Genomic DNA, 15,562 nt, shown 5'->3' with positions numbered 1-15,562 from the left:
CAGCTAACCCTAACCATTGAATATGGAAATCCAATTCGGTTCAGTATTAAACTGTCAATTCTTTAGTACCTTAATCATTCATGTCTTTTCCTCAGATGAGAACACATTCTTACAAGTGGCCGTTCCTGATAGCCCAGTGTCTGCCATTTTGGGGGGCTCCCTAACTCTGCCCTGCCTGGTGAGTCTCTCCCGGTCCTTGTCTTTGGGTCGGCATGCCGTACTGGCCCAGTCACGAGTCAAATGGAGCTTTCTTTCATCAAACAGAGAGACAGAGATCCTAGTGGCCCGTGGTGAGCGGGTAAAGGTGAGTGAGTTGTATAAAGGCAGGGCTTCACTGCTGAATTATGCTGCCTCTTCAGCTGATCTTACCCTCAGACTGGATGGGCTGATGCAAAACGATACAGGCTTCTATCGCTGTGAAGTCCAGCAGGGCTTGGAGGATGCTCACGACCAGGCCCAAGTCAAAGTAAAAGGTGAATATTATTTTAAAGTCTCTGTCTGTGACAAAACTTTAGATTTTGCCACATAGTCATGATGATAATCAGTAGTGGTTTGAAGTAGTTCATAAGATTGTGATAGAAATTCCTGCTTAATTGCATTAAATAAATGTATATAAAATAAATATAAATACATACATATAAAAGAACATTTCATTATATATATATATATATATATATATATATATATATATATATAAAAGAACATTTCATTATATATATATATATATATATATATATATATATATAATCAAATAAATGCAGCCTTGGTGGATATATGGACTTCTGTAGTATATTTTATTTTAAACATACGTGTTTATAGTATTTGATCAAAAATACAGTAAACATTTTTTTTTTTTTTTTTTTTTTTTTTACAAATTAAAATAACTTGTAATGTAATTTATTCATGTGAAAGCAAAACTGAATTTTCAGCAGCCATTACTCCAGTCTTCAGTGTCATGATCCTTCAGAAATCATTCTTATATGCTGATTTGATGCTTATGAAAAAAATCTTTATTATCATCAATGTTGAAAACACTTGTGCTGCGCAATATTGCTACATCTAATAATAAAATACGGTGACTGTTTTCTTCAAATGCAGTGTTTTAATAAGACAGATATTTTCCACACTAGAAAATGGCTACTCATACTTTATAACAGTTCAAAAGCTGTGATAAATGAGAGCACTAATATGCTGCGTGTTCTTAGGTGTTGTTTTCCACTACCGCCACACCTCAAGTCGCTATGCTTTCACTTTTGATGAGGCCAAAGATGCATGTGAGGACATTGGAGCTCAGATTGCTTCTCCAGAGCAGCTGGTGGCTGCGTACCACAGTGGCTATGAGCAGTGTGACGCTGGTTGGGTTTCAGATCGCTCTGTAAGGTGAGCGACAGACACATCAAATAACCAATTATGCCATCCTGTGAGGTGTACGCTCGCACTAGATGTAATGCAGACAAATTTCCAGGGACTAGCAATTTGTCTATTCACACGTAAATGTGTGCAAAAAAAGTTAATCTAATTAATTTTCTTCATAAGGAAATTGATTGTAAACAACAACATAAAAAACCTTTTCAAGACAGACCTACTACAAGCAACGCTGTTGTTAATCAGAGATATATGCTTTTGTTAAAACAATCAACTCACAATATTTTAACTTATTTTTAATAATCATGATTAACAGCAGAAGTCCTTGTGAAAAACTATATATTACCCATAACAATTCTGCAAAGAAATCTCAATTGTGGAATTGTTTAGGTCTGCCCACTCCCATGAAGCACTGTGAATGAGTTTGTGTTATTCACCTCATAGCTGATTGTTTTGGCTCATGGCTTACATGAAGACTTAAAAAAAAAAGATCCTATAGGAAAGATTATTGCGAAAAATACTTCTGGAGCCAAGGCTGCTGAAAAAGTGGGCAGACACTAACCACTGCAACATGTGTTTCGTGTTTACGATATAAAATAGTGAAATTATTTTAGGCAACAACAAGATTAAGCATGCATCTTTAAAGTCCAGTAAATGTTTTAATGCAATGCCTTCTTAGATACCCAATCCAAATGCCCCGTGAAGGCTGTTTTGGAGACATGGATGGATTACCAGGCGTTCGAAACTATGGCATGATGGATAATGATGAACTCTTCGACGTGTATTGCTATGTGGAGAACATTCATGGTAAACCAATCCCAAAACATTGCTAATATATTTACTTTTACAAACAATGCGAACTAATGCTCCAAATTAGCTCTTGATATTTGTAGAGTATCGGAAGTATCGGAAGATTTGAAGTCCCAATTCAAAGAATGCACCCTGTTTACTGACCTTTGAAAGTATAAATTGTTATTCATTCATTGATGTAACTGTTTTTAGGGGATGTTTTTCATGGGACGACCCCACAGCGTTTCAGCTTGCCAGAAGCGAAGACATACTGTGAACAGCAGGGAGCTCAGCTAGCCACCACTGGCCAGCTGTATGCCGCATGGAATGATGGTCTGAATCACTGCAGTCCTGGCTGGCTTGCTGATGGAAGCGTTCGCTACCCCATTGTGACCCCTCGTGAACGGTGTGGGGGCTCTGAACCTGGTGTCAAGACAGTCTATCGATTTAGCAATCAAACAGGATTCCCGGAACCACATACTCCCCATGATGTCTACTGCTTTAGAGGTATTGACAGATGGGTTTGAATCTGGGATCCCCCAGGGGGTGCTAGAGGGTCTGCACAACATGTGAGGGAAATTTTTAGGGCTGCACATAGGGTTGCCACTGTTCTGTATAATACAGAATAATCCCGTATTTAAGGAATCAAATAAGCGTTCCATATGAAAGCCATACAGAACGCAGTTTGTACTATATACAGGCATACGCTAGAGTCTACCATACGAATAACAAACTCTAAGTTGAGCTGTAACCATTTTTTTGGGACAAATCATTGTTTGATTTGTGTAACTGTGACATTTTTTGTATGACATTGAAATTAAAATTCTAAAATATAACTATTTGTGGGGGAAAAAAACGAAATGTTTTCTTGATAATATTTGAACAATTTACTAGTACAATGACCACGTAAAAGCTATCTATTTAACATTTTAAACAATTATTTCATTTTGTTGTCACATTTCTAACAGTTCAAAAGCTGTGATATATGAGAGCACTAATATTCTGTGTGTTCTTAAATATTTTTTTCTCACACAATGGATTGTTTTTATACATTGAAAATATACAACTGCTTTTATATTTTAGCAATGTTATGCATAATGTTTGGGGGTTCTTGGTATCAAAAAGTTGAAAACCCCAGACCTAAACTATTAATCATAATCAATCACCAAACAAACATAATTATTGGATAAATGTATCTCTACTTCTCTTCCTCTGCAGCTAACAGCAACTCTCAGACTGTCCCACCTATAAATTATATGGCAACAGAGCCAGAGGACACAGAGCAGCATATTGTGACTTTAACAGATCCCCAAGAGGAGTACAGCATGGATCAGGTCACTCAACAGTCCGAAAACGAAGCTCAGGGGGCTGTTGAGTCCTTCTCCGTCTACAGCACACAGACTACTTCAGAACACGAGGAACACAACCACACTCCAAGCTCTCAGGAAGATGTCACTGCTAGCACCAGAAGAGACATCGCCACCCCAGCCAGCACAGACAGATGTCTCGAGTCCACTGAGGTCACCTGGCACAAAGTTGAGTCTGTTCCAGAGATTTACATGGATCCAAAACACAATAATCTCATGCAAGAAGGAGAACCAGATATAAAAGCTTCAGCAATTGATGGTGTTAAGAGCAGCAATCATAGACACTTCCAACCAATGCCAGATACCAACTTTGAGCCAGGAGAGCCCATTGACTTCGTCCCACTTACAGAGGCTCAGCCTGAGACAACAGAGGTACCGTCCTCTCAACCGAAGGAGATAGATGGGTCCAAACACTTCCAACCCATGCCTGACACCAGCGTAGAGAATGAGGATGAAGATCATGTGACTAGCGAGATCTCTACGACTACTGAGGGAACTACGATGGAATATGATTCGAGCAATGACACCACAACGTACAATGCTCCAGTCCAGTCGGGTCCCTCAACATATCTTCCTGAAGGTGCTACAGTCGAGGAAAATGCAGGAAATATCACAGAAGCTCCAGAGTCAGATGAAGACCGAGGTCTTTTTACACACACAACTCAGTCCACCTCAGTAAGAACATCCAGCACTGAAGATTGGTTCGATGGGTCCGGTGAGGATTTGTCTTTGTTATCCACAGAAAAGGCAGAACATTTGGTCACCCCACATACATCAGAGACATATGGAGCATCGACAACTCAGACTGAGACAGAGAGCTTCTCATTAACACATCTGAACAATATTAGCGCAAGTAAGTAAAAAGAAACTAAATATTCACACAGTGTATCAGCAAATCATATTTTTGTGTCAAAAATATAAAAAAATCTGGGTTGTGTGCCATTCAGAACTGAATTGAAAATGCCTTTAGAATTGTTTCATTTTTAGTTGTTCAATTAAAATGAATTGAATTATTTTATTTATTTATTCATTCATTCATTCTTTAAATCATGTTTGGAAAGTTTTTGGAAAAAGCCTTAAACTCTGACGGTCCTGTAACAAATGCGTCCTGTAACAAATCCTTCCCTCGCTGGTCAAAATGACCCAAAGCCCTAAAATTATACTTAATTATTTTTGGTCCAGAAAGCTTATTTAATTTTATTTTGATATATTTTCTATTTTTTTTAATGATTTTTTTTTTTATTGCCAGATATTTTTTTGTTTACCTTTAAATTAATAGATTGAATCAATAAATAATACATAAATAGTAATTTATTCATTTAAGCACATTCCTCAAATTCTTTCAACTTAAATTAAAAATAACTAACAATTTCATGCAAACCTTTTAATTCAGCTCAAAATATCTTACATTGGTTGTCTTTGCCGACCTCTTGTGGAAAAACAACAACAATATAACATGATATTTCATGACTCTAGCACTAGATGGCCTTATAGCACTATTTGGAGCAAATGCTCCCAGCTGTTCCGCTGGGTCCTAAAGTCAGTTTTTCTCCAGTATGCATTTAGAAACACATGTAGACATTATACATTTTTTTTTTTGGCAAAGTAGCATTTTTAGTTAGAATTTTGAGCATTTTAGGTTTTTCTATGTGTACTGAAGCATTCCTCGCATTCCATTCATTCCTATGGGGGTCAAATTGACCAGCGAGGGAAGGATGTGTTACTTTTTTAAATTTCAAACTCCTTGAATCCATTTTGTTTTTAAAAAATCTGTATTCGTGGTTCAAGTGCGACAAAAGTCCTTGGGTCTTGGACAAGGGGTCTCAACGACAATGAGCGTTCTCCGATGAACACTCAATTTATAAAAATAATTTTTTAATTCCCTAGGGAAGGATGTTAAACAGGAATGGATGGATGGATGGATGGATGGATGGATGGATGGATTGATTGATTGATTGATTGATTGATTGATTGATTGATTTCCATGTCTTGATCATGGTTATAAATTACATTCAAATTCTTTGATTTTGTTCACTGTCAGCTTTTAAACCCATTCATGAAAACAGTTCTGCAGACCATCACAATACTGAGGAGACCTCAGCTGTTCCTGTGTCTCTTGGAGCAGATGATGATGATGATGACGTCAGTGATTATTCGACTGTGAGCATAACACTGAAGGAAACCGAGTCGTCTGAAAGTTCTGGCGATCATGATGATGTCATGCCAGTCACACTGCTGACCACCCCTATGCCTTATCTGTTTGGCACATCAACCACACATGGGCCTGCAGAAGTAGAAATCAGTTCTCCACAGGAAATGGAAGGAGTCCTCCCTGAAAGCACCACTCCATCAGGCCTAGGGATTGTGGAAGAAGAACTGGAGAAGGTGGAGCAGGAAGGTCTTGGAGAAGCACCTAATCACCTAATCACCACATCCACTGAGCTTAATAATTCTACTATAACTTTCAACGTTGAAGACAGCGATGAGGATGAGTCCTCTGGAGAAGGAGAACCTCCAGGAAACTGGTCTTCAGTTACTAAACTTCCATACTCAAAAGTGGCCACCGTCACTCCCCCTAACCTGACCGATATGCAGGAGCATAATGAAACCAATAGTGACAATGAAGATAATCAGGACAGCACTGTGGGACCCACGGCAAGTCTGGAGGTTACATTTCTTCCTCATGGGACCCAAAGTCCTCTCTGGCAGTCTGTGGCCTCTTCCACAAACCCAGGAGAGTTCAGAGCAGATGTTGAATTCAGTGGAGAAGCTGCTCTTACCACAGACATCAAAGCTTTAAGTGAATCTGACTCCACCAATGCTCCCATTTATGAGCACATGGAGCAAACCCAGAAATCATCAACTACGACAACTGACAATGAAGATGATGATGATAATGATTATGAACTCACGACTAAAGTAAATACAGACAATACGGAAGATGAGACTCATGTTAAAACCACACCTGAGTCTGCCACTCTACCTGCCAGCCCTACACAGAAAGTGTTGGATAGGACAGGCTACATTTCAGGTAAACACATTGTACTACTGCATGTGGGTCAAAAATATCTTCTAATTCTCCATTCATTTACCATGGGGGGATGTGGGCATTTGAAGTCAAGTCAAGGCAAGTCAAGAATATTTGTATAGCGCTCTTCACAATACAGATTGTATCAAAGCAGCTTCACAGTATTAAATTAAAATAATAATAAAACGTCCATGTTTGGTAATGCTAATCAATAGTATTATTCATTGATTAATTAAATTGAATATCCCCAACTGAGCAAGCCAAAGGCAACAAGAGAGCATAAAAACGGCAACAAGAGAGAATAAAAACTTGCCTAAAAGTATTTTAGTGTTATTTAATGATAAATAAAAAAATTAACAAGGCCTCTTAAACCAGTGTTATTATATAGGCTACTATTATAGTGTTTATTCATATTTTGAATGATCTTTTATGTTTATATTTAGTTTCAGCTTTAGTAATTTATTATGTGCTTTTTGCCATTTAAAAAAAATGCAAGTAACATTTTTATTTAAAAAATAATATTCAGTTTTATTTTATTATTATTTTATTTTATCATTTTAGTACTTCATCTTATTTTATTTTTTTATAGCAACATTTAATGTTTTTCCATCTAATTTTTATATTTTATTTCGGCTTTATTTCAATTAACGATTCAAAATAATAATTTTATATATAGTTTTAATTTTTACTAAATAATAAATAATCCAGCTGGGAGTGATAGCACCCATTATTGGTTGTTTAACTCACTTGAGCAACCCATAAGATCTCCAAAGGGGGCGCTGTTTATCCTCCAAACATTGGCAGAGACAGTACATCTCTTTAAAATACCTGGAAACTTGATAACTGACATGCACTAATCTGTAACAACTGATTAGCACGTCTATCAAAGACTACAGTGCAGACAGATAGAGCGAATTTATCAGAAGTGTGTAACCCCCATCACAACAAATAGTTTCAGTGGTGCATGAAGGAGGAATTTAGTGGGGCCATGATGACTAGAAACTGATAAGTTACAGAACAATCAGAAAGAAACGGCAATGGGTTCGGTTCTGCTATGGCGTGTTTTAGATAGATCGAGATTAACAGAACCAATCAGGAATCCAGTTTTAGCATGTTCTTTGAGTTGTGGTCCACAAGTTGTGTGCCATACGGCCTAAATATGGCTTTTACTGCATAGGAACGCCACCTTGTGGTTATAATCATACATGATTTTACATCCTTCCCTTATGTGCAATATTTTATTAGTCAGCTATAAAAATGTGAATGGCCTTTTAGATGCATGTTTGGAGAACCCTTGTAAAAATGGAGGGACTTGTGTGGACAGTGGAGCAGGTCGTAGATGTCTCTGTCTATCCACCTATGGAGGAGACTTCTGTGAGACAGGTGAGTTACCTGCATGCCTCATTATACTTTTACATTGGAAAATTTTTTGCAATTGTAGGATTACATTTTTTCACCACAACTGCCTTAAATTAGACCGCTTAATGCACTTAATGTTGTCCTCTCTCTTCCAAATAAGATCTAGAGCACTGTGAACCAGGATGGGAAAAGTTCCAAGGGTTTTGTTACAAACATTTCACCAAACGGCAGAAATGGGAGGTAGCAGAGCAGCACTGTCGCATGTGCGGAGGTCACCTGGTCTCTGTTATGTCACCTGAGGAACAGGAGTTTATCAATGGTGTGTCTGAACAGCTGTTCGTAGAGGTGGCCCCTTCCTGTTGATCCTATCAGTTTGACTTCTTATCATATGATGTTAAAAATTTAAACTTGATGTGAACCTGATGGAATGTGTTTAAGCAGGTGTCATTTTCAGGTTGTAGATGTTGTCAGTCTTCACAAGTGGTGTTGTTTTTTCAATAACTCTTTCTGCCAGTAAGAGGCGCAATAGTGAGTGATGAGTGAATCATCATTCGTTCTACCAATTTGTTAAAAAACACTGATTCAATCAGTTATAAACAAAGCGAAGTCTCTATTATAAGTAAGTCATTGAATTTTTTACTCAGACAATTTGTTCAAAAAACACTGATTTATTCAGGAACGAAACATTACAGTGTTTATTTGGAAACGTGCACTGGATAAATCTGCTTTGGCTTCGTTTGGAGCTATTTTCATTGGTAAAGAGCAAAAATGGACTAAGCTAATGCCAATATTGTCTCTAAAATGTAAGTTAGTCTACATAATACTAACTTCTTGTTTACTGAACTCTTAAAAGCGATATCTTCCGCGTCCATATGACTGAATCAGATAAGCAGCACTCTTGCCTGAGTGATATTGCTCAAATAAAGAGTCAAAAAGAGGTGTGTCAGTCTGCTGAAGCGGTTTAGCTTACAGTAAAGGAATTCATAAAGGACCAAGTTTGTTGACATAACATTGAGGGGCCCAGCTTCTTCCTCTGCATTTCTATACAATCGTCAAAACGTTGAAGGGCTTTGAACGTGTCACCTTATTCATGTCAGTGAATGAGGGTTGTGTTAAAAGAGCCCATACATTTTTGTCATATATGATGCATCCGGGTGTTAAACTGGAAATGGAGTCTGTGTTGTGTCTTACTGACAATGCATGCTGGTTATTTGGCATTTCTTTGCTTTTCTCTTTCCTTAGATAAATACAGGGAGTATCAGTGGACCGGTCTCAATGACAAGACCATCGAGGGAGATTTCCGTTGGTCAGATGGGAGCCCTCTGGTGAGCCTACTTTGGCTTTCTGTAAAAAACAAAAAAAAAACAAAAAAGTGTATCTTACTAGTTGAATATTACATGATGCACTAGAGCAGGGTTTTCCAGACTGCAACTGCAAGTTCCAATATTTAATTCAATTTATTTATTTTAATTTATTTCTCTATCTTTCTTTTTCTGTCAGCTGTTTGAGAACTGGTATCGTGGACAACCAGACAGCTACTTCCTGTCAGGGGAGGATTGTGTTGTCATGGTGTGGTATGATGAAGGCCGTTGGAGTGATATCCCTTGCAACTACCAGCTTTCCTACACCTGCAAGAAGGGCATTGGTGAGTACATCACTTTCTGCAGTGACGCGTTGGCCCAGAAAGAGCAAAAGATCATCGTTTGTTTCTCTTTAGCAGCGTTCTGTGGTCAGCCCCCTCTTGTGCTGCACGCTAAGATGTTTGGACGTCGTCAACTAAAGTACAGGGCGAATTCACAGGTGCGCTACTACTGTGAGCCAGGCTTCATCCAGAGGCAGAATCCTGTCATCACATGTCAGAGCAACGGACAGTGGGAGGAACCTAAGATCACGTGTACACCAGGTGAAAATTTGTATTATATTATATTATATTGCACATGCCTAAGCATCACTGGTGTTGCAAAACTAATGGATTGAGCCATTGAATCCCAACAGTTTTTCGTGCCGTGTTTATTTCATGTATTTTGTTCACAGTGGGACCAGCATACTTAAATGGAGAACTGGTAACATGGCCCACAGGGCAGAACAAGGAAATAGTCATAGAAGACACCGCAACAAAAACAACACCTGAATATAAGGATATAAAATGGAACTTTTGAAACAAGCACACTGCATAGCATTTCATTATTTCTTTCATTCTCCTGTTTATTATGTTGTTTCTTTCTTTTATCCTCCTTTAAGGCGTTCATCGATCAACTCTACAAAGTTCAATTTTATATAAAGAAATCTGTCCCACTTAACTTTTTTTTTTTTAAATGGTAAAATCGGATAACAGTTTAAGTACGGCAAACATCTGTAACCGAGGACTTGACTCATTAACGTTTTTTCTTCTCCATTTTTCTCTGTGTAGACCATGACACTGAATTGCATTTTGTAATTCTAAGATAAAAGCACACTTGATAAAGCAACATCCAAACAAAAGCTCGTAACTGTTGGACCAGGCTCCCATTTCTTTTTTTTTCTTTTTCTTTTTATAAATTATAAGATAAACCTATGAACACATGCTGTCTAACATCAGCTGGTCTGAATGACTTTGTTTTATGTTGTTGCCCTTTAGCATTACTTATCCATTCTTAAACATTCACAGTATCCAGTGTTTTCCCTCGATTTTCCTTGTCAACCAAGATTCAACAGCTCAACAGTGATATAACTTAATAAACAGGAATATTCTGATCCGTGTCGTTGGTTTTAGAATATTCTAGAAGTGAAATACATAAAAATGTCAACTTTTTCTACAAAAAAAATTAAAAATACAAAAAAGTAATTGGGTCAGCATAGCTTTATAAAGCAGGGTAGATATGCAATCCACAAATGTTTGTGATTTCAGGACCCACGTTGAGTCTAATTATGGGGAAACATTTGGTCATTCTGCAACTTGGTGCTCAGTTATTCAGGTCTGTATTGTAGGCTACTCTGGAGGATGGCCATTTTTAGTAGACTACTAATTTTGTTTCAGAGATGCATCACTAACAAAATCATATTTTAGTTTTTGATAGCCTGCTACCAGGGCATATTTCATCACTCTAGAAACTGAATGAATTAATTACATTCCAAGCAAACAGAGCAATCACAATAAAAAAGTTATTACAATAAGAAATGTGTTAATTTTCTTGCTTATTATTGATTAAGAATTTAAAAATCTTTGGTTAACATAGCATCACTAGTTGTGAGATTTGTGAAGAAAATAATATTTTGAAAATAATATTTAATGGGAATTTGAGTTGAGATTACGGAGTTTAAAAACACTGTGCATGTGTATGTAATTTATAAATGACACATTAGGACTTTTACAAAAACAAAACAAATCTAGCAGATACAGATTTCATATTTTTGTTGGTCATTTTATTCTTGCAATCTTACTATTTTACTCATTGACTGTTAAAATAAATAAATAAATAAATGAAAATCCAACCATACCATCCAGTATATGCTACACAATATAACATTTAGGTGCTATGTATATGTATTGCCACTGAAATATATTGCACAGCTATTCAAGCATGAAGACTTTCTGTCATTCCACTCTTAATTTGAAAGTTTCCACAGAAGGATCTAATATTTCCTGCTTTAAAACAAGCTTATTAAATGAACTGGTATAAACCAAGTGCTAGCTGTAACCTTTTAGGGACTTCACCTTTAGGCTAGTGTGTGCCGTAAGTGCTGACAGCCTGTAGGAAAAATGTACCTGGCAGCAAAATCTGGAGCAGTTACCTGTAGCAATAAGCCCCATAAAGACGCAAACTTTTGCTGGGATACCCAAAGCTCCGAACCCCTGGTTCTGCAATCCCTCCACAACGCTCCCTTGGGTTGATGATGGGGAATCGTACACTACCATCCTGCAGCCAGCCTCCATCACAGCGGTCCAGCTGCTGAAACTTCCAAGATGAGTAGATCTGACCAGTCCTCGCTAGACCGGCACCCTCCCGCCTGCAGGCATGTTCAGCCTCGACAAAGTTCAACAGCTCTGGAATGAAGAAAACGGAGCCTGGGAAAGCAAAAAAGTGAGTTTTTTAAATGTATTTTTACATTTTCGCATTTATAAGATGAAAACAGAAATAATAACCCCATATGTACAAGTTTAGTGAACAACTGTGATCTGCACAACAAACTGAACTGTTTTCTGGTGCAATTCCTATATCTGTCATTGACATTCAAGTCTCCAGTGCCATATTCAACAGTCTCATGTGGGCATAGTGAAAGCTCAAATGTCTTTCTACAGAGTAACAGACTCTTAGTCTTTCCTAAAGACAAAAACAAGAGATCTGATCGGGTGTGTCTCTTTTCTTGTCTATTGGGGAAACAAGCGGCAACTGTTTATAATGGCCATTTGTTTTAAACAGAAACAGTTTAAGATCTCTCCCATAAAAGATGTCTTCAAGCTGATTCAATTTCCCTGAATACTGTAACAATTACTGTTTCAGGAAAGGATCACAGATCTAGACACACAGATGTTGGAAAAAAAATGATATACACTACTGGTTTAAAGGTTTGTGGTTGGTAATAAATGTTTTCTCATCATCTGAATCCCATTATAATTCCAATTACAGCAGATTCCGTATTAACTGACCCTTAGTGGTAGAGGTGAAACAGAAAGCATCATAGTGGTCCCGTGTTTTGTGACGAGGCCCATAACTTCGGATGCCTGATAGAAGATCCCCTCCACAAGCCGGCCGTGGGTGCAGGACTGGATAATTGACAGTTCCATCGCTCAGCCATCCAGCATTGCACCAGTCCAACCCTTCAGTCCAGGCTGAAAAGTTGGATACAGGTATAAGCACCAAACACACCTGTTAACTTAAATGGATTTAGGCATACTTTAGTTTAGGGTCCAATTCTTATAAGTATGACTTTTGCCTCAATCTTAATTACTGCTTGACTTGTTAATAATTATTAAGGTTGTTGTTAAGTTTAGGTATTGGGTAGGATTGGTCATGCAGAATAAGGCATTAATATGTGCTTTATAAATACTAATAAACAGACAATATCCTAGTAATATGCATGCCAATAAAAAACTAGCTAATAGTGAGAATAGGACCCTAAACTATAGTGTTACTGAAAATTCTGTCATAATTTACTCACCCTCAAGTTGTTCTAAACTTGTATGAGTTTCTTTGTTCTGTTGAACACAAAAGAAGATATTTTGAAGAATGTTGGCAACCAAACAGTTGCTGGTCCCCATTGACTTCCATAGTATGAAAAAAAAAAAAAAAAAGATGAGTAAATGATGACAGAATTTTTGTCTGAACTATCTTTTTACACTCAAAAGTCTACAATTGCACATAAAAGTAAACAATCAAAATGTGTAAATATTATTATTACCCCGGTAAAGCTGCTTGTAGGTGGCAAGTGTTGCATCCTGTTCAGCACAGGCCTTTTGAGCTTCAAAGAAAGTAAATCTGTACCGACCATGGTGACTCTGATAAGGAAATACAACCCCTGAAATACATGGTTATCATGATATCATAATGAATATAATTAAAATATATTAATTAATGTTATTATGTAAAAAAAATATTTATGGTTAAGCATTATAAATTATCTAAAATATATTTTTTATTATTAATTATTATTATCCTAATAATAATTATAACAAAAGTTAAAAAAAGGAATAACGACAGCAAGAGTACTACTACTAATAATAATAATCATAAATTATAGTATTATTATAGTATATTTGTAGTAGTCTTGTTTTTATAACTTTTGTTATTATTATTATTTACTGTTGTTATAAAAGTCAAGATTATTCGAATGCGCCCTGTCTTACCTTCAATCCTCAGCGTAATAATAACACTTTCATCCTCAATCCCGTTGATCAGTTCACATCGGTAGCTGCCATCATCTTCCAGCTCCGGATCGGTCAAACGGAGGGAAACATCCCAGTCATGTGCACGCAGGAGAGACGCTCGAGGCCCCAGTGAGCCATACTGCTTATCTGCATGTCCATTGGCTATAAGCACTATGTTTTCCACTCCTTGACTAGGGGGGCTGATTTTAGTCCACTTTACTCTGTAATGCAGTGGTTTTAACCTCATCATGCAGGGCAAAACAACTGTGTGTCGAGGTATTTTAGCTCTTTGCCCTTATCTAGAAAAAACATTGTGTAATTTAATATTATGTTAAAAAAAAGTTAATTTAGTCTTGTAATAGCTTTTAAATCATGTTTATATTGTAATCACAAAGTCCCTGATATCAACTGCAATACCTTGATTTTGATGGTGGTATTTTGCAGAGGTACACAAGAAGAAACTTGAAATCACTAGCAGAGCAAAATAGTTCATTGTGGATTCCATCATTTCCCTAAACAACATAATGATGGTTAAAGTTTAATTGATATTTGATTCAAACTGAAAGCCGTCGAGGAAAAGACAAGTCTCACCTTAGTCTTCAGCCTTCATCCTTTATTTAAAAAGAAAATCCAGAAAAAGTCCATAACTTTAATCTTCTTTTCTGCACAGATGCTCTGGCTGCAGTGGAGAAACACACAGATCAGGGTCATCTGACAAGTGTTGGATGTGTACGCAGGCTTTTTCTCTCCTCTGCTCCAGATGTTAATGAGTATCACACAGACTCTCATTGTTCCTTTCTCTGAAAGACAGACCGGGAATGCCTGAAACCAGTAAACCTCAGATGATGGAGGCAACTTCACAACTTTGTGGTAGTCATAAAAGGCGCAGAGGTGAAAAATATATAATTTTCCAACCCACACAGTGTGTTTTTGTTGATGAAGCAGAAGAATTAAGATGCTCGTTTGGTGATTACGCATGATGTCTCCGGGGAACAAGTCAATGGACGTGATATTTAGACTTGAAAATGTCTACATTTCATTGCATTATAGATGATAATTAGAAAATAGCCTTTCAAAGCAAGTGGCACCTGCAATCATATGATACAGAGCTCTTTTCTCCACCAGCGTGTGTACTTTATTACATTTACATCAAATGTTTGCCAAGAAACTGAAAAATACTTTTTTTTTGTCTCAATTTATATATGTATTAATATTGAGATAACCATTTTTATTAATAATTTTAATTTGTTTTTATTTTATATTTTATGTTTTAATTTTCTTTGGCAACTGGGTGAAATAAAATATGTTTTTGTATATTTTAATCTTATTTCAGGTACTTTTTTAATGGTTTTAGTTCATCATAATAACCCTACACTACATGGTTATTTTAATCTGACTAGACTATTTAGGTTGTGCAGTCATAAATGTTTGCATTGGTGTGACTAGTCAGTTTTAGCCATATAAACTAAGCTGACCAGTTCGCATGGCCGGAACAGAAAAAGGAAGTGGAATGAGCCATAGTTTGTGCTTTCTTTCTCTCTTTCTCTCTCTCTAACCTGGGAGCACAATGACAGCTTTGTCGCTAAACTCCCCCAGCACTGACCCACAGGCAGCAGTGAGCATGCAAACACGAAAAGGAAACAAGCAGTTGGAGGAGAAGCGCTATAATGGAATGCAAGCATTTGTCAGTGTACTTTGCATTGTGCTGCTCCATCAATGGCTCTTTCTGTCATCTACAACTGTGTGTGTTCACAAAGGCATGTCTAGGTGACCTTTGTCTCACTCTGATATTCATCTCATTCACTCACT

General features: G+C 37.2%; 2 protein-coding genes across 4 annotated transcripts; one reads left to right on the top strand and one right to left on the bottom strand.

The window, feature by feature from the left end:
- The first annotated feature begins 105 nt into the window (after positions 1 to 105).
- Positions 106 to 11,027, top strand: bcan (brevican). 3 transcript variants are annotated; one of them, XM_079625268.1, is made up of 14 exons: positions 106 to 178; positions 265 to 473; positions 1,206 to 1,380; positions 2,045 to 2,172; positions 2,368 to 2,661; positions 3,373 to 4,164; positions 4,264 to 4,374; positions 5,563 to 6,552; positions 7,825 to 7,932; positions 8,069 to 8,227; positions 9,151 to 9,233; positions 9,409 to 9,553; positions 9,626 to 9,811; positions 9,943 to 11,027. In XM_079625268.1, the coding sequence occupies exons 2-14, from the start codon at positions 389 to 391 to the stop codon at positions 10,065 to 10,067; spliced, it is 3,381 nt and encodes a 1,126-aa protein (XP_079481394.1). In that variant the 5' UTR covers positions 106 to 178; positions 265 to 388; the 3' UTR covers positions 10,068 to 11,027. The 3 variants fall into 3 exon arrangements, with proteins under 3 accessions (XP_079481394.1, XP_079481393.1, XP_079481392.1); XM_079625267.1 differs by having other exon boundaries at positions 3,373 to 4,374; positions 9,629 to 9,811; XM_079625266.1 differs by having other exon boundaries at positions 3,373 to 4,374.
- Positions 8,234 to 14,046, bottom strand: hapln2 (hyaluronan and proteoglycan link protein 2). The gene is made up of 5 exons (XM_079625269.1): positions 13,733 to 14,046; positions 13,288 to 13,404; positions 12,536 to 12,718; positions 11,680 to 11,953; positions 8,234 to 9,252 (listed from the first exon to the last, which is right to left on the bottom strand). The coding sequence occupies exons 1-5, from the start codon at positions 14,001 to 14,003 to the stop codon at positions 9,240 to 9,242; spliced, it is 858 nt and encodes a 285-aa protein (XP_079481395.1). The 5' UTR covers positions 14,004 to 14,046; the 3' UTR covers positions 8,234 to 9,239.
- Between the last annotated feature and the right edge of the window lie 1,516 nt (positions 14,047 to 15,562).

The sequence above is a fragment of the Phoxinus phoxinus genome, assembly GCF_949152265.1.
Source record: "Phoxinus phoxinus genome assembly, chromosome: 10".
Taxonomy (NCBI): Eukaryota; Metazoa; Chordata; class Actinopteri; order Cypriniformes; family Leuciscidae; genus Phoxinus; species Phoxinus phoxinus.
This window is presented reverse-complemented; position numbering and strand designations above follow the sequence as displayed.

Coding starts and splice junctions, on each gene's coding strand:
- bcan (XM_079625266.1), top strand. CDS start 389: ATGCAAAACGATACAGGCTTCTATCGCTGTGAAGTCCAGCAGGGCTTG. Junction 6,553..7,824: donor TAGGACAGGCTACATTTCAG/GTAAACACATTG, acceptor ATGGCCTTTTAG/ATGCATGTTTGGAGAACCCT. Junction 8,228..9,150: donor GGAACAGGAGTTTATCAATG/GTGTGTCTGAAC, acceptor CTCTTTCCTTAG/ATAAATACAGGGAGTATCAG.
- hapln2 (XM_079625269.1), bottom strand. CDS start 14,003: ATGATGAGGTTAAAACCACTGCATTACAGAGTAAAGTGGACTAAAATC. Junction 12,719..13,287: donor CTACAAGCAGCTTTACCGGG/GTAATAATAATA, acceptor CCAACTTTTCAG/CCTGGACTGAAGGGTTGGAC. Junction 11,954..12,535: donor TTTCACCTCTACCACTAAGG/GTCAGTTAATAC, acceptor TTGCTTTCCCAG/GCTCCGTTTTCTTCATTCCA.